The sequence below is a fragment of the Dermacentor variabilis genome, chromosome 2 (assembly GCF_050947875.1).
Source record: "Dermacentor variabilis isolate Ectoservices chromosome 2, ASM5094787v1, whole genome shotgun sequence".
NCBI lineage: Eukaryota > Metazoa > Arthropoda > Arachnida > Ixodida > Ixodidae > Dermacentor > Dermacentor variabilis.
Window position 1 is genome coordinate 188,741,880 of NC_134569.1, and position 27,429 is coordinate 188,769,308.

General features: G+C 44.3%; 1 protein-coding gene across 1 annotated transcript; it reads left to right on the plus strand.

Moving 5' to 3' along the window:
• The first annotated feature begins 861 nt into the window (after window positions 1-861).
• On the plus strand, window positions 862-27,322 carry LOC142570602 (uncharacterized). Its single transcript, XM_075678970.1, has 4 exons — window positions 862-951; window positions 1,388-2,590; window positions 18,684-18,808; window positions 27,200-27,322. The coding sequence occupies exons 1-4, from the start codon at window positions 879-881 to the stop codon at window positions 27,320-27,322; spliced, it is 1,524 nt and encodes a 507-aa protein (XP_075535085.1). The 5' UTR covers window positions 862-878.
• Window positions 27,323-27,429: the final 107 nt, after the last annotated feature.

Sequence of the window (27,429 nt, forward strand, 5' to 3'; positions counted from 1 at the left end):
ACTCTGATGGAAGTCCGGTTTTCAACTCGTCAAAGTTTTCAATATGGCCCGTTCAGACGATAGTTAATGAGTTGCCTCCAGGATTGCGGTCCAAAAATGTTACAGTTGCCATGCTGTGGTACGGCCAGTGCCATCCAGATATGACATTGGTGCTGGAGGCATTTTCCAAGCAAATGGACTCTCTCGCCGAGACTGGGATCAACTGGACGTGTGACGGAGAGACCTTTCACTCAAAAGTGAGTAATTCCTTCTATTTGTTTTTGTAAGTTTCATCTAGAAAATGTACAGGCACATCATCTATCCCTCCACACAATTCCACAACCAAAAAATGAAGAAACACATTTAAAAAGTGTAAGGACTATGGAATTGAAAATACTTATTGTTGCACTAGCTTTCTTTTTCTTTTTGGAAGCGCCATTTGTGTAATCTGATTTTGACTGCTGTATAACATGTCAAAAACTAACCAACCTACAAAATAACTTTTTATTTTTAAGGTGAGTCGCAAAATTGAATTGCAATTTTTTTTAGTTAGGTTATTCCAATGAATAATGTTATTGTTGTCAAAAGACCAATTGTCAGCACATAAGCTTTTGAGCCAAGTGTAATATACCAGTGTCACACGGCTACTTGCAATCGCTATTGAGCCCGATTCGGATAGAAATTCTGGACCACAGTTGGCATCCTCGCGCAGCTTGCGCAAAGTACCCGATCTTGACCGAGAAATTCTATCCCAACTGGGCTCAATTGCAATTGAAAGTGCACCATTTGAAAACCATATGAGAGCTTCTCATTTTTACATCAAAGACCTTATTTTCCTTTTCCGGTCTTTACAGGTCTACTGTTTCACTGGTGCGGCTGATGCCCCAGCCAGGGCTCTGATGCAGAACACGGTCCAGTATAATGGATACTTTGGGTGTGGCTGGTGTTTGCACCCTGGCAAGTGCATTGAAGGTAAGCAAACTCACTTTTATACAAAAACATTTAGCTGACTGCATTTTAATGTGTCTATGGGTTTTACCATCACTAGTTTGCCACTGTAATTTGGTTTCTGCATTCTTATTTCCTCTACACAAATTTGTGTTTTGAGCATTCTTTTTGCGAAGTAGTTTTGCCTCAAGTAAAAGTCAGTGTAAATACCAAAGGTCAGTGTAAATACAAGTAAAAAAAAAAGAAAGGCTGCAGCCTTTCTTTTTTTTTACTTGTACAAACTTTTTGAAAGCTTAATGGGAACTTCACATCAGCATGCACTGACGTGGCTGTTGGGAGTGTCACACGTATTCAGGAATATTAATACAAGTTGAAATATGTATTATTCATTGCAGCAAAGGTTTATTTGCCTACCGGTTAGTTTTGTACTTAATTTATTTCCTTTATATTTATTTGGCAGGAACAGTCAAGTATCCTGTCAGCACCACAGCTGTGCCCGACAGGACTAAAGAAGGAATGATTGAGGACATGGCTGAAGCTCGCAGAAGCGGAGTGAATGTTCGGGGAGTGAAGGGGCCATCCCCACTGATAAACTTGTTGGGATTCGATATTGTGTGGGGCTTCACCCCTGACTACATGCATTGTGTTTCGCTTGGAGTGACACGCCAGTTTATGGAGTTGTGGTTGTCTGGTGTTGGGGCTCCGTATTACATTGGATCACCTCAATGTGTTAGGACAATTGATCAAAGGCTGTGTGCCATAAAGCCACCACAGTGCATCACACGCCTGCCGAGATCTGTTCAGCTGAGAAAGTTTTGGAAGGCAAGTGAGTGGCAGCAGTGGCTTTTATATTTCAGCCTTGTGTGTGTTGACGGAATGTTGCCAGGCAAGTACATGAAGCACTTCAGCCTGCTGGTAAAAGCAGTGTACCTTCTACTTGCAGATACTGTCTCAGCTGAAGACATAAGGCAGAGCACAGAATGCCTTGTGCAATTTGTTGTTGGTGTTCAATTCCTTTATTCCAAAAAAGAAATGACATCAAATGTGCATTTATTGCTACATCTTGCGAAAAGTGCTACGATGCAAGGGCCACTTTGGGCACACTCTTGCTTTGTTTTTGAAGCAGGAATAGGAAAGATTAAAAAATCGATTACTTCTGCAAAGGGCGTGCCTCATCAAGTGATGAGCAGAGTCCTAATGGCCAACAAAGTTTGTGCATACAAGGCAACTGCAAGTCGCCAAGTTAAAGATTTTGTGTGCTGGGATATGCGCAAGGACGAATCGCTAGCCCTTTTAGGCAAGCCAAGGCTTGCCAGTGTGTCTCTTCGTAGATTAATCGAGGCACAGGTCCCTCAGCAGATCACTGGCCCTGTTGAGGAACATGACAGAGTCCGTATCTCTGGGCATGTGTTCCACAGTGAACAATACCAAAGGCCTGAAAGAACCGACTGCACAGCTGTACGACTGCCAAACAATATGCATGCAAAGATACAGCATATTGTCTCAGTGAGCTGCAGCGACAGAAAGAGAATTTACTTCGTATCGAAGAGCTATGTTAGTTCTCTCTCTTTTGGCACAACACACATTTCAAGCGTTCAAAAGTGCATGCCAGAGAAGGTCATAGAGGTTGACAATAAAACAGCTGCATGCCTTTGGATTGAATGTGATGGAATGCAGTTTTTTTGCAATTTCGTCAATCGTTTCCAGTAATACATTTTTTACTTAACTTTTGTTTACATTCCGCTTTTTATGAAATAACTTTAAATATAAGCACAATCTGTGAGTATGCTTGCTATGAGCTTTATACATATTGTTACAGAACAAAATCAGAAGTGCCCTTCCACTCTGCGAAGAAGGATGACCAGCGAAGCTGTGTATGTGGGCCCCTTAATGGCATACTACACCGCCGCGGGTCGGCCCGGCATTGCACTATCTTCGGGATCGGCCCACATATGGGGAGTGCTTAATGCCTGCTTCACCTCCGCCGCGGGTCAGCGGAGGTGATGCTTAGAACATTTAATGTCATGGTTTTCAGGAAATTAGTATTCAGCAAAGTTTAAACTAGCTACAACATCCCATTTAAAACTCACAATGTTTGTGTTGTTCAGTTCCTCTGGATAAATTGAATGTTAATAACAAATGAGTGTTACTTCCTCTGGTATCTTTGAATGTTACTAATAAAAGTTTCCGAAAACATCCTTATAGTACAACGCTAAAGACCATGCGGCTGGCAACTTCACATTGTAGCACCTTTCGACATTGATGTCATCAACTTGACGAGTTCTGTGGCTCTGGGGCTTCCCGTGAAGTCCCCCAAGCTCTGTTGACATTACCGTTCGGAAGTTTGTGCATAGAGCATGATGGGAGACGATACTACTTTGTTGCCAGGCTGTTTGCCAGATGCAGTTAGCAGGTGGCATGCTGAAGAGATTTCGCTTTTCAACTTTATTTCAGACATGTTACTGTGGCTTATGAGGTCTCAACACAGAAAACTGAATAATTATTGGTGTGGTTACTTCCTACAACATGAATATTTCGCTGACCATAAATGTGAAATAAAATTCTATCATTAGAATTAACCTAGAACAAGATTGTAAAATCAGTGACCTTAAACCATGCTGCATGCTTAGGAAATGAATTGCAATTTATATGTTTCGACTCTTTTACCTTGAGTATGCCACTACGGCATGGAACGTGAAAACTAATAAACTTGTTCCCTGAAAGCTATTCAGAACCACTTTGTTACTTGCATGTAAAAGAATGTCTTATTGTCAGGACCATTTCAAAGGTCACTGTACCTTTTTCTAGACTATCTCTTCGACTGAATCTTGTGTGGAAATACAGGATTCCTGGTTGTGCTATATTATGTCCTCCTAGAACTTGCATTCTCTGTTATTGTTTATACATTTTTTCTTCCCTTGTACAAGAGAGTACTTTATTTTGCATGATCCCGTTTGCTTTGTTGGCATTATTTTGTATTGTTTGTGTATTCACGGCGGTATTTTGCATTGGTATTTCATGTATTATTGTTTCTTTTGTTTTTTGTTCCTGTCCTAACCGTGTAATAATATAATTTGTTTTGTCTACTACCTGAGAGGATGTCCCTCTACAGCTTTATGCTCAAGGAACTCCTTCTATATCTTCAATTTTATTACACATATTAGCAGCTCAATAAAACATGATTCTGATTCTGACAAGTGGACATATCTAAAGCCGCCCACATGCATTTCATGGTAATGTCAGTGCTTTACTTATTAAAGATAGTTCTTTTTCTCACGTAGGATAAACAAATAAAACAAAGGTCCTGAAGCGATGTTTGTGCCCCTGATAACGTTTTCCCTGAAGCATGCAGAAACCTGGTACTGCAACCAGTGACATGAATATTTGTGGTAGAACACCATCTAAAACACTTCTTGAACATTTTCTTTTTCTTTGCTTCCAAGTTTTTTTTTGTCAGTGTTTATTCTTTGATATATTATGTTTGCATTGAACAAGCAGTGTGTTGGTAATCTGTTCCTTATGTATGAACAGTATTTAGGTACAGTCTCTTTTACATTGTATATTTTTGTGTGGATTTAATCATGTAACCCCTGCCCATGTGCCTTTGGATAAATGTAGTCTCATAAATAAAAATTTTGGGCTGTTCATCTAACACATCACATGCTTTTTTTCCTTTCAAACATGAAATAAAGAGCCTGAAGCATCCAATCTCAATGTGTAGACAGCTTCCATATAAACCTCACAAAACTATCTAATAAAACATTTTTGGCAAATCACTGAAGGAGTTGCTATTTATGAATTGTAAATATAGATTGTAATTATCGTACTAACCAAAGGTATGTTGGCACACATACAAGGACAGACATATAGGTGTATGTCTTGACACAGGGCTGGCCCTTTCTGAAATTTGACAGATACCTAGCCTTCGATTATACTGAAAAAATATTTGTGCCCCCTGTACTACTATTTTGCTTGCTCCCGCAGAAGAAAAACAATAAGCCTTGACAATGCGGGTTTATCTGCAAATATTAGATGCATCACCTCGCACCCTCTTGCCCCTCTATTCAAGAACGCAACTTAAGTTGCAGCCCATGTTTGACTTGATTTAAATTATGCCTGCCCCGCAGGGGCGTCTGCGTCAGCAGGCGTTTGGTGTGTTGCGACACCACGTACCCGAGCACACGAAGGTTGGACCCTCCCGCGTGTAGCCGTGCGCGGCTTAGCCGTGTCCGGGGAAAAGGGGATCCTGGGGGTTGAGCCAATGCCGGGTGTTTGGACCTTTACGGCCCCTCGGCGGCGGCAACACGCCCCTTTGGCCTCGGCTTCACGTAGACGGCACCCCCGGACTGACCCACCCGGGGGAAATCGGTAGTTGCCCTTTCCTGTCTCTCTCTCCCTCTAATCTTCGTCTTTCTCTTACTTTTCATCTTGCCTGTCTTCTCCTAGCTTCCGCTTACTTCCAATTTTTCCAGGCAGCAAGGGTTAACCTTGTGTGAATAACCAACCTAGGTTATCTCATATTTGGTTATAGTGACAACGTAAAGCTGGCGTTTGCAGGACCTGTTTTTACAGTCCCTGTAACGTCCCCTTGTAGGGCTCCATGGTGGGTGGCTGGCGTTGTTGCCGAAAATTCAATTCCTTTATGGCTAGCTCCTTCCCTCCGCTTCCTGATCGCCCTCACAAAAGAGGGCGCACCGATGAAGTTTTCCAGTTCCTTGGACGACAAAGACAAAACTTCCCACGTTACCATGTGATCCACTCAGAAAAATCAGAAAAACAAGTACGAAACATTTCCCCTTTTCTAGTTTCCAAGTCCTTAACTGATGTCCTTGGTCCAGGCTACAAGGTATCAAGGCTGGCAAGTGGTGATCTCCTGTTAGAGCTCCATGATCAGAAACAGTACGAGAAGTTGCCCAGTCTAATATCATTTGGAGATGTTCCATTAACAGTGACTCCACACCGCACTCTCACACCACCCGCGGCGTTGTCTCGGATGACGATTTGCTCCAGCTGACAGAGGCTGAGCTCCTGGAGGGCTTCAGTGATGAGAATGTTGTCAATGTGAGAAGAATTAAGATAAGAAGGGATGGAAAAGAAATTCAAACAAAGCACCTGATACTCACATTCGGTTCAAGTATTCTGCCCGAGTCTGTAGAGGCCGGGTACATCAAGCTCCGTGTCAGACCATATGTGCCAAATGCCCTAAGATGCTTCAAATGCCAGCGTTTCGGCCACAGCTCGCAGAGCTGCCGAGGCCGCGAAACATGCGCCAAATGCAGTGCCCTTGAACACGCCACTGAAGCATGTAAGAACTCTCTACACTGTGCAAACTGTGACGGGGACCACGCCGCGTACTCGCGGTCGTGCCCCTCCTGGAAGAAGGAAAAAGAAATTGTGACTATAAAAATAAAAGAGAATATATCATTCAAAGAGGCACGAAGGCGGGTAGCATACCTGCCAAAGAAAACCTTTGCCGATGTGGCGCGTCAGGGGGCAGCGTCACAACGGCCTCCGGCGGCTGTCCGACCCACAGTCAGTGAGTCGGCAGTCACGCCATCTGCCGCAACGGTGGTTGCAGCTAGCGCTGCTCCGCCAACCGAGCAGACGGAGCCATCGACCCCGAAAGTGTCTGCCCCCGCGGCGGTTGCAGCTAGCGCTGCTCCGCCAAACCAGCAGACGGGGCCATCGAACCCGAAGGTGGGCGCAGCCGAGGCTGCCTCAACCTCCCAGGTCCCTTGCAGCGCTGGCAACAGCCGGCGCAGCCAAATCCTTCAGGGAGCCCCATCCACCTCCGGGCTGGTGGGCGCAGGAGTCTCGCCTTCTGAGGTGAGATTCTCTCGAAATACTTCTCGCTCTCAAGAACGCGTGTCCGGCGCCTCACAAGAGGCAATGGACACAACCCCTATCCGCACGGCGCACCAAGCGCCTAAGGAGCGGCGAGGCTCCCTCGAACGCTCCAAAAAAGGCAGAACCCCGGTTACAGGGCCTCGAAAGAGCTATGTAATCTAAAGCAACACTTCCGTTTCCGTAAACACAGCACCAATTCACTTTAAACATGGATACACAAATCATACAATGGAATCTCAGAGGTCTTCTAAAGAATCTTGATGACGTGCAAGAACTCATCCATAAACACAATCCAAAAGTGCTGTGTTTACAGGAAACACACTTAAAACCAAAACACACAAATTTTCTTCGACAACACGTTACTATTCGCAAAGATCGCGATGATGCTCTCGCATCATCGGGCGGTGTTGCAATTATAATTCAAAAAAGCATAGCCTGTCAACGTTTGCAGCTACGAACGGCCCTTGAGGCAGTGGCGGTTCGAGTTATTCTGCTAAACAAGCTTATCACTATTTGCTCACTTTATATACCCCCACATTATAAACTAAGCAAACATGAATTTCAGTCCTTTATTGATGAATTGCCAGAACCCTATGTTGTTCTTGGCGATTTCAATGCACGTAACTACCTGTGGGGCGACCCTCGTGTAGATGCGCGAGGACGTCTTCTCGAACAGTTCCTCTTTTCTTCTGGTGCTTGTCTGTTGAATAAAAAGGAACACACATATAACTCTCTTGCAAATAGAACCTATTCTTCCATAGACCTTAGCATAGTCTCCCCGTCTGTACTGCCTGAACTTGAATGGGAAGTTACCGACAACCCTTACGGCAGCGACCACTTCCCTATACTGCTAAGATCACCGAAAGAAAATGAATATCCACCACACGCTCCTAGACGGAAGGTTGAGACAGCTGATTGGGAGAAATTTCGATCTCTGTCTAGTATCTCATGGGCTGACCTGTCTTCGTTAGGAATTGATGCTGCAGTCGAGGTCTTTACATCATTCATAATAGATGTCACATCTAAATGCATACCCGAAGTGAGTGGTCTGGCATGCAAACGACGTGTGCCATGGTGGAACAGCGAATGTAGGATCGCCCGTAAAAATCAGAACAAGGCGTGGGGGTTGCTACGCGCTTCTCCCACTGCAGAGAATCTTATGAACTTTAAAAAAATAAAGTCCCAAGGCAGGCGAACCCGCCGACAGGCCAGAAGAGAAAGCTGGCACAAGTTTTTATCAAATATTAACTCGTTTAGGGATGAGGCCAAAGCCTGGAACAGAGTAAATAGGATTAGAGGGCGGCAAACACATTCACTCCCCCTGGTAAACACACAGGGAGATACACTGCAAGACCACGCCGACTCACTTGGGGAACATTTTCAGAGCGTGTCAAGTCCAACAAATTATACACAATTCTTTCTCAAACACAAAGAAACAGAAGAACGTAAGCCATTACCAAGAAAAGGTCGAGAGAATGAGCCTTACAACCGTCCCTTTAGCATTGCCGAGCTAAGCGCTGCCTTGATCACATGCAAGAGCTCTGCACCCGGACCTGACAGAATTATGTACGACATAATTAAGAACGTACACACTGATACACAACTGACTTTACTTGCACTTTTTAACACTATTTGGGCTGCTGGATATCTTCCACTTGCATGGAGAGAAGCGATTGTGATTCCCATTCTGAAGCAAGGTAAAGATCCTTCGTTGGCGTCAAGTTACCGCCCGATAGCCCTCACAAGTTGCATTTGTAAGCTGTTTGAGAAAATGATTAATCGGCGACTCATACATTTCCTGGAATTAAACCAAATGCTTGATCCCTTTCAGTGTGGCTTCAGGGAAGGGCGGTCCACAACTGATCACCTTGTGCGCATTGAGGGAAACATTCGCGACGCACGCCTTTCTACATAAGCAATATTTCCTATCCGTGTTCCTCGATATGGAGAAGGCGTAAGACACAACGTGGCGCTACGGAATCTTGAGAGACTTGACGGGAATGGGCATCCGTGGCAATATGCTCGCCCTAATAGAAAGCTATTTGTCCAACCGTACCTTCCGAGTAAAAGTCGGTGATGCACTGTCACGTCCTATTACGCAGGAAACTGGTGTACCCCAGGGAGGTGTGCTCAGCTGCACTCTTTTTATTGTTAAGATGAACACACTACGTGCTTCACTGCCACCGGCCATTTTTTATTCCGTATACGTCGACGATATACAAATAGGCTTTAGATCCGGCAACCTCGCAGTATGCGAGAGACAGGTACAGCAGGGCCTGAACAAGGTATGAAAGTGGGCTGACGAAAACGGATTTAAGATCAACCCCCACAAAAGCTCTTGTGTTCTTTTTACTAGAAAGAGAGGCCTGGTTCCAGATCCTTGTGTTCAACTGAGTGGACATCAAATACCTATCAACAAAGAACACAAATTTTTAGGTATTATACTTGACTCCAAGCTCACTTTTATACAGCACATTAAATATCTTAAAGAAAAATGTCTAAGGACAATGAACTTGCTTAAAGTTCTATCCCACTCAACATGGGGTAGCGACAGGAAGTGTCTGATGAATGTTTATAAGAGCCTAATTCGATCACGATTGGACTATGGTGCCGTCGTATATAACTCTGCCGCTCCGAGCGCACTAAAGATCCTAGACCCTATCCACCATCTAGGTATCCGCTTAGCCACTGGTGCTTTCAGAACAAGCCCGATTGAAAGCTTATACGCGGAATCAAATGAATGGTCGCTCCATCTACAGAGAACTTACATCAGCCTTACATATTTCCTAAAAATACACTCCAATCATCAACATCCATGTTTTAACACTGTTAACGATATGACCTGCACTACACTATTCCATAATCGTCCTTCTGTAAGAAAGCCTTTCTCGTTTCGAGTGAGGGAGCTTAGTGATGTGATACATGTCCCACTCCCCGAACTTCGCCTAATGCATCCAGCCAAGCTGCTACCTCCTTGGGAGTGGCAGCTGATACAATGCGACACATCTTTCATTCAAGTTACAAAGCACGCTCCTGAGGCCGAAATCAGAATGCATTTCCTAGAACTCCAGCACAAGCATTCCTGTGCAGAGTTCTACACAGACGCTTCGAAGTCAAATGCAGGGGTATCCTATGCAGCCGTCGGCCCATCCTTCTCGGAATCCGACGTACTGCATCCGGAAACAAGCATACTTACGGCTGAGGCCTACGCATTACTTTCTGCTGTGAAGCATATAAGAAAATCAAAACTTCCAAAAGCAGCGATCTATACAGACTCCCTAAGCGTCGTGAAGGCCTTGATGTCAGTCTATACACACAAAAATCCTGTACTTAGTGAACTCTACACCGTCTTGTGTAAAGCGTACAGGCGCCCAAATCTTTAACTGGCGTGCGCGAGCGGCGACTTTTCCGTGCGTCAGCGCCGTATGACGGGGCGAGGCTGGAAACAGCTTAGCAGACGATGGGCCCAGCTGAGCGCGCTTTGTCCGCATGCGCTTAGCCTCAGACTCTTTCCAGCTGCGCCCCGTCATACGGCGCTGACGCACGGAAAAGTCGCCGCTCGCGCACGCCAGTTAAAGATTTGGGCGCCTGTACATATCTAACCAGCGTATCATTTTATGCTGGGTGCCTGGCCACAGGAGCATTGAGGGTAACGTTCTGGCGGACGAGATGGCCACGTCAATCGCATCGCAAACTGTAAACCCTACCGCTGCGGTGCCTGTCACAGATCTGAGGCCTTTCTTGCGAAGGAGATTGCGGGACCACTGGCAACGCATGTGGGACGCGGAAACGAATAATAAGCTCCACCTGATGAAACCACAGTTAGGATTCTGGCCCTCTACTACAAGATCGCGCCGAACAGATGTCCTATTCTGTCGTCTCAGAATAGGACACACGTTTGGCACCCATAATTTTCTACTCACCGGAAGTGAGCCTCCAACTTGTGGTAGATGCGGGGAGAGGCTGACCGTACTCCACGTCCTCCTGGAGTGTCGAGAAGCCGAATCTGAGAGAAAGAGACATTTTTCATTAGCATACCGACAGCACATTCCTCTTCATCCTGCAATGCTTCTTGGTCCAGAGCCGCTTTTTAATGCAGACACAGTATTAGGTTTCATCAGAGATGTAGTCTTACATGTTATTAGCCCCATGCATTCGTAGCGCCTCCTCTCTCCAGAGGATGCCACTGCGATAATTGTCTTGCACAGCACAAGCCTCCAGGCCCTTGTGTTTCAAGAGCCCTGAGGAGGCAGTAGTGCTCTATCATTTCTTATAATCTGCTATATTTTACCTATCGTATCATTCTTTTTAAATGCATCTAAATGTTCATAGTACAAGTCATACGTCATCGCCATAATTTTATTATACAGATTTTGCGCACTTTAGTGCGTATATTTTAAGGCCCCTTTACAGCCACGTCGCACCAACCTCATAGTAATCATAAGTACATTGCAAACCCATTAGCACAGACATGGCGCTCTTTGGCCATACCTGGCCCTTGCGCCAAAAAACCCCATACATCATCATTATCATAAATTATGCCTGTCGTGAATGCACCGGAGGAAACGCAATGACCGTCCTGGGCACGTTCATGCCAGGCGTCAAAGTCAAGCACGGGCTCCAACTTAAGTCGCATTCTTGAATGCGCAGTTTATGTTTCACAATAAAATAAGATGCACTTTTTCTCAATTTGAATATGCTAAGATCATATAATGGCAACTTTCATAGTGCATGTGTCAGTTCCATCTAGATGCATATAGAATACTACTATCATTATAGGAATAAGAACTACCCATTTTGAGATTCATAAAGTGAAGTTACAGGTTAACTGCTTCATGTAAACTGTGATACGATACGCCCATTTGGCTACCAACTGGGAACATTTACTGCTCATCTGGTCTATTACCTGAAAATTTCATGGCCAGTTGGTGCCCAATTAACTGTCGAGCCAGTTGATTTCTACTTGGTCCAACTGGGACCAGTTGCTGGCCAACTGGTCTGTACATGGAAATAACATGCCCAGTTGGCTCATAGCTGGAACCAGTTCACTTCCACTTGGGCTCCAACTGGAACCACTTGCTTCCCAGTAGAGTACCAGTTGTATTTCAACTGGGACCAGTTGATTACCAGATGAAACCACTTACCAGTTGTAACCACTTGAGATCCCAGTTCAGGATTTTCACTAGGGATACATAAAAACACTGTTTTAATTGAACTGTATACATTGCTATGCTCAGCTTATAGTGCTAAACAAACGATCATCCTATGCTGGGTACCTGGCCACTGTGGTATAAAAGGCAACGAAGCTGCTGACGAGAAAACTACTTCAGTAGCTCTTAGTGACACGGATATAAACATACCCATCCCAGCCACAGATGTTAAAGCATACTTGCGTCACAAGCTGAAAATACACTGGCAGCAACAGTGGAATGCTCAGATATCAAATAAACTGCACTTGATAAAACCCAAATTAGGATATTGGCTATCAGAGAGAACATCCCGATATCACGAAGTGCTCCTTTGCCGATTAAGAATGATGATGATGATGTGTGGTGTTTTATGGCGCAAGGGCCAGGTTTGACCAAAGAGCGCCATGACATGTGGTAATGTGTGGTAATGTTGACGATGTATTGTGGATGACATGCACAATGAACTCACCATGGTAGATGTAATATGGCTGTAAAAGGGCCTAAAAACCTTACGCTGTAAGTGGAGTGGAATATATAGGTGGTAAAATAATGACGGTGACTAGGATGTGATGTGGGCTATGGCAATGGGCTTTCGTTAAAAGATGATGCAATAAAAACCATAACACTGACACCAGAGTTTCAAGAGAGCCCTTGAATGCAGGGCTGTTAGTCATGTGCTTAAAAGTTGCCTGGCCAGATGATTACCAGGGTGTCCGTTTCGGCTAAAAACTCTAAGACTGTTTGCAGATTAAAAAGAGCTTCATCGCTAAGAAAAAATGCAGGGTGAAGGGGTAAATTCTCGCGGTGTGCAGCAGGGAAATACTTTTTCCTCTCTGTTTCTATTGCAGGGCACTGAATAAGAGCATGCAGGACAGTGAGATTGTTGCCGCACCTAACACAAGTTGGAGGATCGCCCCCAGTCAAGAGATGAGAGTGGGTGCCGTATGTGTGGCGAATCCTTAATCGGCAAAGAAGTACTTCCTTGTACCTTGCTATTTTCCCATTTACCCAGTTCCCCAGTTTTGGTTTTATTATGTGATGCTTATTCATTGCTTGTTTATCCCATTCGCCTTGCCAATGATTCCGCAATTTACTGCGTAGAAAAGGCTTTAGGTCTGTGGCAGGGATGGGGATATTTGAATCTGCATCGCTAAAAGTTACTGACCGAGCGCTTTCTTCAGCAGCTTCGTTGCCTTTAATACCTTTGTGACCAGGTACCCAGCATATCACAATCACTTGATTGCACATATATAGGGAACACAACAGACTGTACAGCTCACTAAATACTGAGTTTTTATATTTTCTTGGTTTAAGTAGGGCTCTGACTACACTTAATGAGTCTGTAAATACAATAGCCCTAGCAAGTTTTGTGAGCCTTATGTTTTGAACAGCCGAGAGTATAGCGTGGGCTTCAGCTGTAAATATACTTGTGTGTGGATTTAGTCCTCCGGATACTGAAAATGAAGGTCCCAGAGCTGCGTAGGAAACACCTTTAGAGGATTTGGAAGCGTCTGTATAATATTCTATACAGGAGTACTTCTCCTGAAGTTCACGAAAATGGAATTGTATATGTGCTTCTGGCGCCCTCTTAGATACTTCTACGAAAGAGACGTCGCATTCAATGGTCTGCCATTCCCATGGTGGGAGGAGGCGGGTGGGTGCCGTTAGGACATTCTCTGGGACTAAGACACCTGTTTCTTCTGTCAGTGTTGTCAAACGAAGGCTCAACGGAGGTCTAATAGCTGGGCGGTTATGAAATATTCTGGCTGTAGACACTTCATGAATAGATGAGTGACATGGATGGTGCACGTCTGATTTGACCTTCAGAGCATAGGAAAAAGTTAAATATGTCCTTTGGAGATGTAATGACCATTCATTACTCTCCACATACAGGCTTTCTACGGGACTTGTCCTGAATGCGCCTGTAGCCAGGCGTATACCCAAGTGCTGAATGGGATCTAGCATCTTTAAAGCACTAGGCGCAGCAGAATTATATACTATTGCTCCATAGTCGAAGCGGGACCTTATAAGGCTTTTGTAGAGGTTCAAAAGGCATCTCCTGTCACTTCCCCAAGATGTGCGGGACAAGAGCTTTAGTAAGTTCATTGTCTTCAGACATCTCGCTCTCAGATACTTAAGGTGAGGGACAAATGTTAGTTTAGAGTCTAAAATGATTCCTAAAAATTTATGTTCGTGGCTGACAGATAGCGGTTGTCCATTAAGATGGACAACAGGGTGAGGTAATATACCTCTCTTCTTAGTGAATAGAACCCATGTGCTTTTTTGGGGGTTTAACTTGAATCCATTCTCGTCAGCCCACTTAGATATTTTGTTTAGGCCAAGCTGTATATGTCGCTCACAGATAGAAATATTGCATGATTTAAATCCTATTTGTATGTCATCCACATACACTGAATAAAGCATTGTTCGTGGTATGACGCTATAAAGGGAATTCATTTTTACGATGAAGAGCGTGCAGCTCAGTACACCACCTTGTGGCACACCTGTTTCCTGCGTAAATTGACGAGACAGCACTTGACCAACCCTCACGCGGAACGTACGATTAGAGCGGTAGCTTTGGATCAGGTTCAACAGATTGCCTCTGACACCCATACCAGCCAGATCACGAAGAATTCCAAAACGCCAGGCTGTGTCGTATGCCTTTTCCATGTCTAAAAATACGGCTAATATAAACTGCTTGTGCACGAAGGCATCTCGGATATTCGCCTCCATACGGACAAGGTGATCTGTCGTACATCTACCCTCCCTAAAACCACACTGCAAGGGGTCTAGTATATTATTACTTTCAAGATAATGGATTAGCCGTCTGTTTACCATTTTCTCAAAGAGTTTGCAGAGGCAGCTTGTCAGGGCTATAGGCCTGTAGCTGCAGACCGAAGTTGGATCCTTGCCCTCTTTAAGAATAGGAATGACGACTGCTTGCTTCCAGGCAGATGGAATGTAACTGGCAGAGAATATGGAATTAAAAAGTGATAGTAGTGTTTTGTGTGTTTCGGCGTGTAGGTGTTCTATCATCTCATAAACTATTCGATCGCCTCCAGGAGCTGATTTATTGCAACAGTTCAATGCAGCCTGAAATTCCACCATGTTAAATGGCCGGTTGTAAGGTTCATTTTTATTTCCTTTCCGGTTCAGAGGCTGTCGTTCCGCTTGTCGCTGGTATCTTAGAAATGTATCTGAGTAATGGGATGAGCTCGAGATGTACTGGAAATGTGCCCCTAGCGAATCAGCCTGGTCCTCAATAGTGTCTCCTTGTGTGTTTACTAAAAGTAGAGGGTGAGTTTGGCGGCCTTTTATTTTGTTGACCCTATTCCAGGCTTTCCGTTCGTCTGTATATGAATGGATGCTACTGGTGTATTTTTGCCAACTTTCCCGTTTGGCCCGGCGGCGTGTTCTTCTACCTAGTGACTTTATTTTCCTGAAATTGATAAGATTCTCGGCAGTTAGAGATTCGCGAAGGTGACTCCAAGCCTTATTTTGATTTTTACGAGCTTCTTTGCACTCCGCATTCCACCAAAGAACACGTCGCCTAGTGGATGATCCATTTGATTCAGGGATACACAGTGACGCTGCATCAACAATAAATGCGGTCAGATATGCCACGGCGTCATCAATAGAAAGTGCAGATATGTCTTCCCAAGTCATGCGGGTGAGTTCTTTATAACGCTTCCAGTCGGCTGACTCGACTATCCAGCGGGGGACGCATGGGGAGCATTGATCATGTTTTGTTGATTTTATGAGAATTGGAAAATGATCGCTCCCATATAAGTTTTTAAGCACGTTCCACTCTAGACACGGTACGAGTGTACCAGAGGCAATGCTCAAATCGATCGATGAAAATGTTTTGTTTGCCACGCTATACAATGTAGGCTCTTTATTATTTAGTAAGCATGCACCTGTAGTGAAGAGGAGGCTTTCTACTAAGCGTCCCCTGGCATCACAACGACAACCTCCCCAAAGGGTGTTGTGTGCATTGAAATCTCCGGCGACAATATAAGGTTCGTGCAGTTCATTAATGAAGCTTTGTAATTCCGTTTTTGAAAGATGGCAGTTCGGGGGGATATATAGTGAGCAAATTGTTACTAGTTTATGAAACAATATCGCACGGACTGCAACTGCCTCTAGGGGTGTTTTAAGCTGTAAGTGCCGGCATGCAACACCCTTATCTACAATTATTGCCACACCGCCAGACGAGGTAAGGGCGTCGTTGCGGTCTTTCCGGAAAATGGCATACTGTCAGAGAAAGTTTGTTTGTGAAAGTTTAAGATGTGTTTCTTGGACACACAGCACCTTTGGGGTGTACCTATGTAAAAGTTCCTTAATGTCGTCTAGGTTGTGGAGTAAACCCCTCACATTCCATTGTAGTATCTGTGTATCCATAATGTATGTGTTTTGTGTTGTGTGTCTAAGAAATATAGCTTAGCTCACGAGGCCTTTCCAGGCCCCTTGATGCGAGCTCTCTCTTTCTTCCCGGCGCGCTCGAGGGAGCCGCGCCGTTCCTTGGGCGTCTGAGACGCCGGATTTGTGCTCGTATCCATCACCTCGTCTGAGGCGGTGGATACTGCCCGCGGAGCGGGGATTTTCGCGGGAGTGGTGGGCCGATCTGCACGGGCAGTGGCCCTGGGTTCAACAGGCCCGAGGGTCTGCTGTTCCTTCTTTGCGGAAGCTGGAACAGCGCTGGCTGTTCCGGCCGGGGGGCATACACTGAAGGCATACACTGAAGGCATACATAACTGAAGGCATACAAGGAGCACTTGTTTGGACAGCACTGTAACCTAGTGGAACTGCTCATGAACGCTATGCACACAGATGCACTTTACAGCGACTATTTTTAGGCCACTTTACAGCCAAGTCACATCTTCGTCACAGAACTCATCATTCCACCGCGAAATCACTAACACCGTCTTGGCGCTCTTTGGCCATATCTGGCCCTTGCGCCACTAAACCACACACGTTCATTCATTCATTCATACACACAGACACCGAAACAGCACTGAGGAAAAGGTGTGTCAGCAAGGCATGCCATACATTTTCTGCACGTATATTTGCTATTGCTTTCCTGAAGCAGTAAGATGTGCACCTACTTGTAACGATGCATATGCGGTACGTCGTTATGCTGCAATATCAGAATTTCACACCATGGCAGTGATTTGATAACACATTCTTTTTGCTTTTTGGAGGATCAACTTTATGGAACAGGACATGTAGTAACGCACCACTGTAAACTCGTTGATACTAGATGCTTGGTAAAGGTCCAAGCATTCGCATTGACAAGGCAGTTATGTTTGGAAATTTCACCTGGAGCCACATGTGCTTTTTTCATTTCATGTAATTTCGTTACAGGCCGAAGAGTAGGAATATTACGTAAAGGGCAATAACATTTGAACGAAACAAGCCTGCTCATATGTGAACATGCGGTGCGAGGAGCCCAAGTCGATGTAAACTGCAATTGGGTGAGGCGTCTGAGTAATGCATGTAAGAGTATTGGTCATTAGTGGGTATGTTATATGCTATGCGTGTGCTTGAGGCAACTTCATGTTTCACCTACTCTCAGCTGTGCAGCAGTACGTTTAGCTTTCAGTTTAATTGCACTGGTGAAAAGTCAAACACACTGAACGCATACTTCATGGATACTCTGTTATTGAATGGTAACGCTACGTATGTTGTACATAATAAGTGCAAATAGAAGTTCTTTGGTTCAGGTAGTTCGGATGTTTAGTAATGAGCTCGTCCAGAAAGGTTTTGAACTGTTGAGCAGAACAAAGGCCACTCTGAAAAGCCACTTCGAAGGTATGTAGTATTACTGGTGGGTAGACAAACCCAACGCATGGGAGATGCCCACAAAAAGGTAAAAAAATTGAATCATGGCAACAACTACAGCACACTGTGAATGTACGCCTGCATGCTATGTATTCGTTGAATGTTTGCAAAAATATTGCACAGACTTTCAGTCATGCATGTGCGATTGCCTAGTGGCTTGCTAACAAAGCTCGCCTATGCATGAAGCTAGGAGTGTATTCTAGGGGGCCAATGTCACTTCTGTTAACTGGCCGAGCTTCATATAGAAAAGTAATTTTGGACAACTTGCACAAATTTGAAGTAAAATTGTCAAGACTGAAATGCAACGAATGTAATTATGCAAATGCCATGTCACACAACACATACATATAGTCCAGCCAAATGAATACTTGCATGACATCATGTAATGTGGTTGCTGGCTGAGCACTCGGGAAAGGCTGTTTCTCTCTACGAGGGGTACGGAAAAGAAAGATTAAAAGAACGAGAAACTTCCTATGTACCTGAACTGCGCATGCTATTATCGACTGTTGGGGAATAGGATTCTGTGGGAAGTCGATATATTACAAGAAAGGTTAAATGCACAACGCAAACACTGCACTCCACATAAAAGAAACGATGAGCTGCATTAGTTGTGTGGCTGTAAAAGGAACTGTAATTTCCAATTTAACACGCTTCTATAACGATTCCAAGGTTTATGCTCCTCATGTGAGACCATGAAGTATTCCTGTTTCAGGTATGAAATGTATGCACAGTCAAGTACAACCTGAAACCTGGTGCAGATGAATACTTGTATTACCTTTTGCTAATGCTGCCATAATTGCACTGCTCTTCCTTAAACAGCATAGTTACATTTTTTTAGTCGCGCAGCTTAGAAGCTAGTGTGCTTCCGAAATTATGCAGGGCCTCCAAGAGCTACTTCAAGAGGCCGCCTGCTGCAGCAGGCTGTGGGGGACACAGCGAGAAGGGTCACCCTGGCAGCTGCACGAAACGAGCTAGCCGAAAAATTATTGGAGGAGTCCCGCAAGGTGAGATGGCAGTGCTGACAGAGTGTGTACGTGTAATTAAACCCGAGCGAATGAATTTTTGCCGCGGCCGAGTACAGATGTGTAGTTGGTGAATAGAAATGAAAACGGGGAAAAAGTTCCTACAATTTAGCATGTTAAGCAAACTAGTAATTCTCACAATTCACACTAGTAACTCAAATGCAGACACAAGGAATGTATGTTACGAATGTATGAATCTTCATTATGTACGTAACATTTGGCATGAGAAGTATTGACCATTGTCTAGGGGATTCTGGAACTTGTTCCGCTTTTCTAGACGGTATGAACATAATTTTATGTGCAAAACAAAGTTGCGCATCACATGCAAATTTATGCCCAAAAAAGTCGATTGAAGTCTTGTAGCAAGCAGCTTGTAGTGCTTAGGCAGCCGCAATACCTTTTGTCACATGTAATGCTGTTCGATACATTGGTATTCATGTGCGCATAGCTAGCATAAAATGTACTGATTTCTGCAATACAAAGTGATGAACCCTTTCATTGTTGTTTTCCTTTCGGGCATGAAACACCCCCAGCGGTTTTTCTTTCTCAGATATTGCAAACAAAATGCCAGTTTCTTTTTGTTTGCGCAGAAAGAAAAAATATGATGCCACCTACAATGGCAAATGCTCCCTTTCTGTGGTCCTCAAATCACTGTCACACAAAAGCAACGTCAAATAAACGCAGAAACACATCAGTACGTCGACGGCACTGTAAGGGTTCAGGTGATAGCTTATCAGGACCTCACGGCCTCCAGTACGAGTTTTATACACACTTCTGTAATCAGTTCAAAAGCACTGTGATGCAGCTACACGACACTTGCCAGACATATGGATAAGTCTAGCGTATCGAAACAGGGCGATGTTTATGTGAATTTGAGACACCTCATAATTTTCACCAATTCCCCCCCCCCCCATGCAACTTGCAACGGCCAAAATGCCAGATACTTTCTCCTGGTGTCAGGGGCCACATCATGCCTGTGACAACAGCAGTCTTTCTAGTGGTTGTGCTTCCAAACATTGAAGCGTTATTACTGGCACATTCATTTAGAAAACATACATACATTTGACAGAAAATGCAAGATGTGCAAGTGGAACAATACAAAACTGTTTTAACTAGCTGTTAGTTGCATACCAATGTGTGCATAAGCAACCCTACATATCACAATGTTACTTTGAAATTGAGTGCATTCGTTGCTTACCTATCGTCACAAGATAGGCAGACTCTTAAGTGTGGTAACATTGCATTGTTTTACACTGCACATTTATCATTCTGTGGTGGTGACCTAACATGTATTGTACATGTGACATTTCATTGATGTTTGCCTGCTTGCAGCGTTTTCCTGGGTCTTGCACTCTGACCATGCAGTCCTGATTGTATATGCACTCTGTGAACTTTTCCCGGGTCAAGCATTCTGTTGTCAGTGGCCCCTGAGAAATGTACCAACCCAGTTATACTGTGTCTCGTTTCAAATGTTCTCAAAAAATTTTGCTCTGCTCGCAAATGCGTCAAGATGCCATGCATATCGCTGAACATCTGTACCCAAGCATGCTTTTCATTCATCTATAACGGCCGCTATACCTGTGCTGTAACCACACATCTGGCAATATCTGAATCTGATGTGAGAGTCCATAAGGTCAAGCAGCCAATGTCGATTGCTTTGTAGCACTTCATCTTTTTATTATGTTATTTGTGACATGTGTCCGTAGCAGCACACAACTTATTTAAAAGATTTATGCCAATTATGATGACAGAAATCAGCATGGAGCGACATATGATTGCATCAGAAAGTTTTACAAACATGGCGTTGACAAGAACTGAAAAAAACTGGCAATGCTACATAACAAGAGAGACGGACAACCAGCACATGACAATGCGAGGTACAGCTGTAGTTTTTATGAAACGAGACACCCGAGCGCGTTGCTAGTAAGGCAAATAAATAGCACCAACAATATCAATACAAATAAACATGTCAGTTGCAAAGCAGTGACGGGGCAATTAGTAACATATGTGAATGATTACAAACCGCACACTGTTACCTGTAGAAATGGGAGGAAATTACACGACATCTGACTATCAATGCAATACATGCTTGCAGGTTTCGCAGAGAACTTGGCTAGCACAGGAACATGCATTCCATTTTAATTGTGGATCGAGAGCTATAGTGCAGTCGCAGAAATAGCTGCAGCAAAACCTACAGGTAAAAGGTGGATAGTACAGAGCAGCCAAACGAAGCTACGAAAGCTTTGTTTCGCAGAACAGGCTTGCATATGTCCTGCGTCGTGAGGTTGACATTACATAGAGTGCATTGTTCACTTGTCTATGTATCTAACAATCAGACATGTTGCAGTGCCTACCCACCATATCCCCCTCAGAAAACAATTCGTTGGTACGTCCTTGCAGTGATGCAAGCAGTACTGAGATTGAGAGTGCAAACATGCAAGTAGGAGTCACATTAGGCAAACACTAGCAAGTTGACGTGATGTGCTGCCATTGCGACACTTCACCCAAATGCGGATGGAAACATCCTTGGGCAACGTCACCATGGCGAAACAGCACTGGATGAAATCTATACAAGAGCAAGGTTGCGGCCAACCTACCACTAGGCATGCAGTCCAGTTCTTCAGTATGTGAAACCAGCTGTCATTCTGCTGACCCAGAGGCACAGGCCAGACATGCATGACTGTCAAGTCACACCTGCACCACGCCAGATGATCAGTCGCCGAGACGCTATGCAAACGCTGCATTAGCCTGTCCAGGCTGGGCCGTAATTGACAAATTAATCGCATGCGAATTGACGCCTAAGCAAAAAGCCCAGTTTTGTGCCGGTGAAGGCTAGCCATGTTCACTTACAATACATGGTTCAAGTGACGACCACATTAATGGTTCATTAGATTGTCTACACGTTTCGCATGCCTGGCTTTGACCCAACCATACTCTTGTGTTCCCAGTGCAATTGCATCCAGTGCTGCTTCACATTACCAGTTATCCTCGCATATTCTTGTCGTCGTGATGGCGGCAGTACATTTCATTAGAAGCGAGGCTGAATGAGTGCTGCTGCATGCTGGTAGAGTGAAAGTAGTAGCTTCGTTCTGTCCGTTACATTTTCGCAAGGTTTAATGACAGCAAGTCAGAACGTGGCAGCTCGTTTGTTAGGCGGATGTGTACGAAAGAGCCCAAGTTTGGATGAATGTGTCGGTGCTAGTGACATTGCATGGCCATGTGTTTTGCCGTCGAAGACGACTGCATGTTCAGCAAAACTCTGCCTTTCACAGTAACGTGTAGAAGCATTGCTGATGAAAGATTTTTATTGCAGCTAACTGCTGAGCTACAGGCGCTCAACGACCAGGTTAGCAGGCTGGCCGACGCAATGGAGCGGCAGGTAGACTCCTTGGAACGGCAGCTGAGGCCAATTTCGGAGTTGGCCACAGTCATGGCCTCATTTATTTCAAATTATACACCACAAGTTTAGTGTTTATTTCTAACTAATGTGTATGTATTAAAACTTCTTAAAAATACCAGCATATGTTTCAAGGTTTACTAGTAATGTAGTGTGGCAATGTCACAGGTGAAACTGCCCCAAATTATTTTTCCGCAATTCTTGGAGCAAGTAACATTGCGTGTTAGAGCAGTCTGGAGCAGACGAAATTGTATTTTGGATCAGTTTGGGGTAGAAAATATTCATTTTGATTCTGTTTGGAGCAGGCCAATGTCAATTTTGGTGGAATAATGTAATTTACAGGGCACTTCGAAAGCACATAGGTATATTAAAGACCAACATGAAAACAACATTACAGTATGTAAAGAGGCAGCATTGTGCATGTTTTTCTGCATAAAGGCAAGAGCATTGGTGGCACTATGATCTAACTACACATTCCCGTGCCAAAGCTGATAACTGCAATGTTATTAATTCATGTGGCACAATCAACGCGGTCACACAGCTTCTAGTTCACGATATGTCACTGCAGACGCAGAGAGCCGCGACCAACTCCGGGCTGGTGAAACTTCTAGCTATTCCAATCTGTTTTTACCGCAATAGCAATTATATGGACACTGTAGGCGCATTTCTGCCGTCGCTGTAGCCGTGATGTTCCAGATTAATTCCAGGGGCGATAACGACGTCGCCGTGTACTGTATGCTGTAAAGTATGTGCGAGTCAAAGCGTGTGAGGAGGGGCCGACGATGCCATTTGACGAACTCAACATTTAATGAAGTACATTCTAATTACAACCTCCCAAGTGTCCGTGCATGCGCCGGTCACTTGCAGAAAGCGCTGAAAAGTCCGCTGTTGTGAGCGCAAAAATTCATGTGGGAGGCGCGTTGGCTAGGTGTTCAGCATGTGAACAGCTGTTCCCCCCCCTTTTTTTACATAGAATTTGCTCCCTGTTCATGGCACAATCCTCTCCACATTATTGTTTTTGGCGCAGTATGGAACAGGAATTCGGCTTTCTGTCAAGATGGTGCAATTGACAAAGTTCCAGCTTTGCAATAATGTTGTGAGGTACCATGCACTTCCAGTGCTTTTCAAGTATGGATAGGCACTGCACAACTTTGTTGTGCCATTGGAGTATAGAAAAAAGCCGATTTTTAAAGTAATTCTTGCACCCTCACTGCCAACATAACATCACGTATACTTCGTGTAGATTACACAAATGCATACCAAAGCTATAAATTACATGGATTAGTAGTTTACGTCCGAGCCGCTAACTGCTGTCACCATTTCTTCCTACGCTCATGCTGAAAGGATATGCTAATAAAGTGTTACGCACGCACACTTCTTTGCAGTACATACGAGCATAACATGTCGAAAAAGTAAACCGCTCCTCGATGATGGGACACAAACGTGTGTCCGCCTCAGATAGAGGAAAAATCTCATGTTAACGACTTCCAGCATAAATAAATCTCGATGTGTGTCACAATGTAACACACTTAGGAAACACTATGGAAGTATTCAACAACAAACTAAAGGGAACATGATGAATATGGCCAATCACTCAAAGAGGACAAATTCTATTAAAAGAATTGTCGCACGACACCATTTGAGCAAGCACAGTAACAGCACAGCCCACATAATATGTCTTCCAGTGCATAGAGAAAAACACACTGTTGCCACAAAAGTTTGAGTGCGTTCCTTTACAGCTAATGCTATCGAAACCTAAACTGTATGTTAAATAATTCACATGGACATAAAGGAGGTGGAAACTACGGCTTGGCATATGAACTGCATGCAGTTTTGGTTTCGGTCATGAGTGAACATGACCTCGTAGGGGCACATGGAAATACACGGTAATAAGAAGCTTGTCTTTGTCAGCCATGCAACAAAAATTACTTTCTCAGTCACAGCAATACAGGTGACACTTTGAGATACACACGATAATGCAACATAGCTCGTAACATATCATTTAACCAAATGAGGTGACCAGCGAATTGTAAAACGCACCTAAAAACAAGAAGCTTCGTATGATCAGCCCCACATTGCTCTTAACACAATGCTTAGTTTCCGTCGTAAATTTATTTTCACAGCTGTGCAACACAAAAGAAGGGAATGAAATTTAAATTTTGTCAGCCACTCAAACGAGGAACAATTGCGCAAGTTGCACTATTTAACATGAACCTCATAGTTCAAGTTCGCAAAGTTGTTGGAAGTATGCTGCCTATTTAATATTGTACATCATAAAGCGTACTGAATGTGCAGCAATGCTACGTACGCTGTACGACGTTTGAAGATCATTGTTGGGTGTCATTCACATTCAGGTACATATAATCGTGTTATGTTACACGTTTCACGTCATGGCGACATCCTTTCAGTGAAGCTTTCCGAAATTACCTGTTAGCGGATTTGTAGTAAAATTTGCCTCTATGTTACTCACAGGTGCCATTTTTCTTGTAATACCGCAATTTTTATTTCTCTTTAAGGTTCAACACATTTCAATGCGATTGCTTTGCCGGTTATGTCAGGCAAGCCACTTGTACAGTTTGGATACACTTTATATGGAACCGCTGGTGCTTAAGTACATTAGGGTGTTTTAATATCCAAATGCCGTTGACATTACTGTTACCAGCGGAATGGCATAATTGGCTTAGAAGCTCATCCCTAATTTTAAATTGCGAATAAACCTTCGATTGCTCAAACAGAGTTAGCACTGCAGGATCGATATTTTTTTAGCCCACTATGCAAGGCAGCTGACATGCCTAAACACAACACAGTGTGCTGCAGGTAGACGAAGAAAAGCACCGGTTGTGACTTATCTCAAAATGATTGCTGGCCATTGACTCGTGCGAAAGGGACCTAGCTTTGTCGTTTGTGGTCTAAGTGGTCGTGTAGTGTACGACATCACGAACACGGGACGCCAAGTGCAGAGTTATACATCCGTGGGCATGGCCCGGGAGCATGCAACCAATATTTGATGTTCGTGATAAGGAAATCTAATTCATGTTTAGTCACATCGTTTGGCATGAACAATTAGAGTACAAAAGGGAATGCATACTCAAAATTTCAATTTCAAGGTCAGTGGACATAGAAAAATTTCCTAAGTTGCCCTTTCAGTGGCCATTTTCAGTTGGCCGTGAGGTGGAGCTTCCTATTAGATATATGGTGGAGGCAACAAAATGCTTCAACTATTCAAAGAAAAGGCAGTACGCAACACTTTCACATGTTTAGAAACTTCTGCAACATTGCAGGTTAGGAAAGTATTACACATTCAGCTCGAAGTGACGCTTTTGTGTTAGAAAGAAGCAATTACGTGAGATTACATCCATAAAAAAAATGCTGCTCCTCCACATACGGTGAAGGTATGAGTCCCACTTTCATTGAGCAAAATTGTTCTTGCGGTCTCCATGCATTACAATTGCTTCACGCAAACCTTTCGTCTATGTTTTTGAAGAAAGCTGTTGCTCCTCGAAAATTAGCAATTGCACACTAAATGGCTCATACGAACACTTGCAATAGACCTCCTTGCTCTACAGTGGTGCAACAGAGTTGATACCAAGTTGAGAAGATTCTGTCACGGGAAATGTGAGACTGGACCCACTACCACGTCACTGCTATGATACTAACGGAATTTCACAAGGCCGACAGTTCTGGATGAAGCATTATTGACAACAAAGAAACCACATGATGCACACGATGGTGTGGTGATGACAGCATTACGACCACTGCACGTCAACTTTGAAATGTTGAAGCTATTTAGGAAATATGATGACAATGGCCTAACACACACAGCGAGATGACATGATGATGGAATTCATGAACCTGGTATGCTGACAAAAACAGGATGACAATGGTGTTATCATGAGATCAAAGCCAATGATGGAGATGGTATTGTGCAATTCTGACTCAGAGATGCGGGCACAATGAATGCAACGGCATGACTGATGTAGGGTAGCAAAGCGGACTCAGTCTGGTTAAATTCCCTGCCTTTCATTCTTCCCTTTCTCTCTCTCTGTCTCATGAAATAATGACAGCTGATTTCACGGTACGACGACAACCGCATAGGCAGCAGCACGATATGCAATGGAAAGGTGGTGAGAGTGATACTGAAAATTACACAAATACGATGAAGTGACAAGAAAGAAATCACAAGAGCATTAGGGGGATGAAGTAATGGCAACATCGCAACTGCATGCTATAATGCCATTACGCTATGATGCTGGAATATTGTAATGATGTGCAACCATTCTTACTGCTCTTCTTTTCTCACTGTTCATGCAAGACGCACGGTGCATTACATTCATCTACTGCCAACAGAAAGCAAGAACACCACAGCTAAACATACCCACACGGCACGACACACAGCCACACAGGTGTTGCGTCTCGGAGGCAGTAAACTGCTAGCTTCAGCCAAAACACAGCACACAAACAAAACTGCGAGTATGTGTACCCACACTGCACGAAACACAGGTGTTGCGTCTTAGTGGCAGTAAACTGCTAGCTTCAGCCAAAACACAGCACACAAGCAAAACTGCAAGTACGTGTACCCACACTGCACGACACACAGCCACACAGGTGTTGCGTCTCAGAGGCAGTAAACTGCTAGCTTCAGCCCAAAACACTGCACACAAGCAAAACTGCGAGTACGTGTACCCACACTGCACGACACACAGGTGTTGCATCTCAGAGGCAATAAACTGCTTGCTGCAGCCCAAACACAGTGAAGGAGAAAAATTGGGAGTAACTGTAGTCCCTCCACACGGAGCACAGTGACGCACATGTGGCGCCGTGCCGGAAGTAAGCTCATTGTGCATAACTTTCTAGCTGTCCAGTGCGTGACGTTGCGCTCGACGGCGAGCTCGCTGAATGTGCAGCAAATGTGCATTGCGGCTGATGCCATACAGTGCAATTTGCCTGTCCCGTGTGGCCTTTCCCCTTGCGTACAGCGTTCTGCCGCCACGGGTCGGACCGCAGTCATCACTTGGCAAGACGTCTTCCTGGTCGTCGTCATCCTCGCCGGCAATGTTGCTGTCGTCGCCAAGAAGGGGCTCGCTGGCGTGGAGACATAGGTTACGCAGCGCTGCACAAGCCGCGACAATCTTTTCCGCTACAGCGGAGCAGTACTGCAGTGCACGATAACGCTGCAAGCAGCGGAACCGACTCTTCATAAGGCCGA